The sequence below is a fragment of the Suricata suricatta genome, chromosome 2 (assembly GCF_006229205.1).
Source record: "Suricata suricatta isolate VVHF042 chromosome 2, meerkat_22Aug2017_6uvM2_HiC, whole genome shotgun sequence".
Lineage (NCBI taxonomy): Eukaryota > Metazoa > Chordata > Mammalia > Carnivora > Herpestidae > Suricata > Suricata suricatta.
The window spans coordinates 108561723-108563817 of record NC_043701.1 but is presented as its reverse complement, the minus strand read 5'-3'; the positions used below and the strand labels follow the sequence as shown (position 1 = coordinate 108563817).

General features: G+C 45.1%; 1 protein-coding gene across 7 annotated transcripts in view; it reads left to right on the top strand.

Moving 5' to 3' along the window:
* The window catches only part of ARID4B (AT-rich interaction domain 4B), a 147295-nt gene that overhangs the window by 930 nt on the left and 144270 nt on the right, over window positions 1-2095 (top strand). For all 7 annotated transcript variants that reach the window (XM_029931524.1, XM_029931498.1, XM_029931506.1 and 4 more), the window contains exon 2: window positions 433-487. In XM_029931524.1, the coding sequence (XP_029787384.1) occupies window positions 482-487 (6 nt within the window). In that variant the 5' untranslated portion in view covers window positions 433-481. The remainder of the gene's footprint in view (window positions 1-432; window positions 488-2095) is intronic.

Below are 2095 nucleotides of genomic sequence, written 5' to 3'. Positions count from 1 at the left end.
CCTCTCCGCGGTCCCCCACCCCGGGCCCCCCGAGCCCAGGCCTGCTCTGGCTCGGACGCCGGGCTGCGCGACCCTTCGGGGGCGCCGACCCGCTCGGCCGGGCCCGGAGGCCCTCGGGGAGGACAGCCGGCCCCACTCCGGCCCCCGGGCTTGTTGTGAGTTTCTTCTCTGACAGAAATGGCGTCATTGTCGGAGACGGGAAACTCCGGCGGGTCCCGACAATGGGGACGGGAAGCCGCCGAGCTGTATAGGTGGCTGGGTTTTCGGGGCTGGCGAGGCCAGAGGGAGCCCCGTGTCGGCATTTCATGTTCGGGGGCTGATGCCCGCCACGACTCTTTCTTCGGGGTTCAGGCTTCGCCTGGTTCCCTCCGCCTCCGCCAGTGCAGAGGGGTGCCTGTGGTGTTGACTGGGTGTCTTTTGTTTTCCCTCTAGGTGCAGGTGAATCTGGTGTTTTCGAGGGGATCGCGGTCCCTGAATCATCATGAAGGTAAGATTGCTTCCAGAAAACGTCCTCTGGGGTTACAGAATTGGGGAAGTAGGGGATTTGATCGAGGTCGTGTGCGGGGCCGCCCGAGTTTTGCCGAGGGAGGTGTGTTGGGTGGCTTGGTGGCCGAGCCCTGTGCCGGGGACGGCGGGGGTCAACTGTTGTGGCTCTCTACCGGCTTGGCCGTGGAGTTGGGGTCGCTCGGAGGATCTCGCACTGAGCCGAATTCTGCCATGTAGAACGTCTCTTTTTGCAGGGTAAGATAGGAGGAACTGCACGAATTAAAGTGTTTTACAAGGCAAAACAGAAAAAGCAGGTCAAGTAATCCGACTCCAGAAACTGAATTGTATTGTGCCTCTATCGATTACACCGGTGAAAGAAAATCTCGTTTATTGTGTGAACAGTACTGTGAATTTTTAGCAGAGGACCTCTTAGGTTAGCCTTGGAAGTAATCTTAATGGAAAGGACTTTAAAGAGAATCGTTAATATGATCGTTACACAACTCAGAGATAGCAGTTGTTCCTTGTATTTCTTGGGACTGTATGGTTTATTTTTCTCCGTTGATGCGTAAATTGTCAGATGTTGTGGTGAAACCAATGTGGATTGATGTGGAAAGCCCATGGCCTCTTAAATGTAAACATGTTAACTGAATGGAAGATAGTGTCAAAAAGGTAGAATTTACTTGGTGGTAGAAATTATAGCAGTGGAAGTACTTTTTTTATTTTTAGTAAATATGTAGTTCAGTGCTGTCATTTTTTTAATACACTGTGGAATAAAAAGCCTTAGGTGTCTGAAATGTCTAGATTCAGCTGGTGGACCTAGATACTAGAGAGATTGGTTACCATCGACAAACTCAGAAGTGCTTAAAGGGTAGAGTGGGTTCACAAGTATAGAAATGCATAGATATTATGTGGAAATATAAATGTCTACTTTGGATAGTTCCTTTGAATTAAAAAAAAAGTTTTCTTCACTTCTCTTCAGAATCAAGACTGTTTTTAGAGTATTGAGCATCTAAGTAGAAATTTGTAATGTTTGTGTTTGGAAGAAAGTAAATGCTTTGGCCACTTAAATATTTATCAGCTATACGAAGTAAGTTTAGTCCAGTTTTTTTTAATAGTTTTTTTCTTCTTGAGTTTGGGGTGTTATAAACTACCTGAAACAGTTTATATCTCCTGAATTACTGTCTCACCTGCAAGTAGATGAAAAAAATGATCAGTGATGTTTCTGAAATGAATTCCTTTTGTTAGTCACAGACGCTAGCTGTTACTCTTGTGACCTCCGTAAAACAGAGACAAGTGAATTTGTTAGGAAGAACCATGTATCTTCCTTGCTGTTGGATGAGAATTTAAGAAAAGTGTTGGGTTAAATAACAATGAATTCAGAAGCTGAGTAACACAGGATTTCGTTTGTAATAGATGTAATCTGTCATAGTTTCCTGCGTACTGCCTGGCACATCTTAGGTACTCGGTTAATGTTTGGTTAAAAGAAATTGGAAACTTTAGCCATAAACGTTTCAAAGTATTAGGGAAATGCAAATTTTTTGGTAACATTTTAGAACTACTAATTTTAAGTGCCTAGCATTTCCATTATTATTGCCTTTTAAAGAAGGGT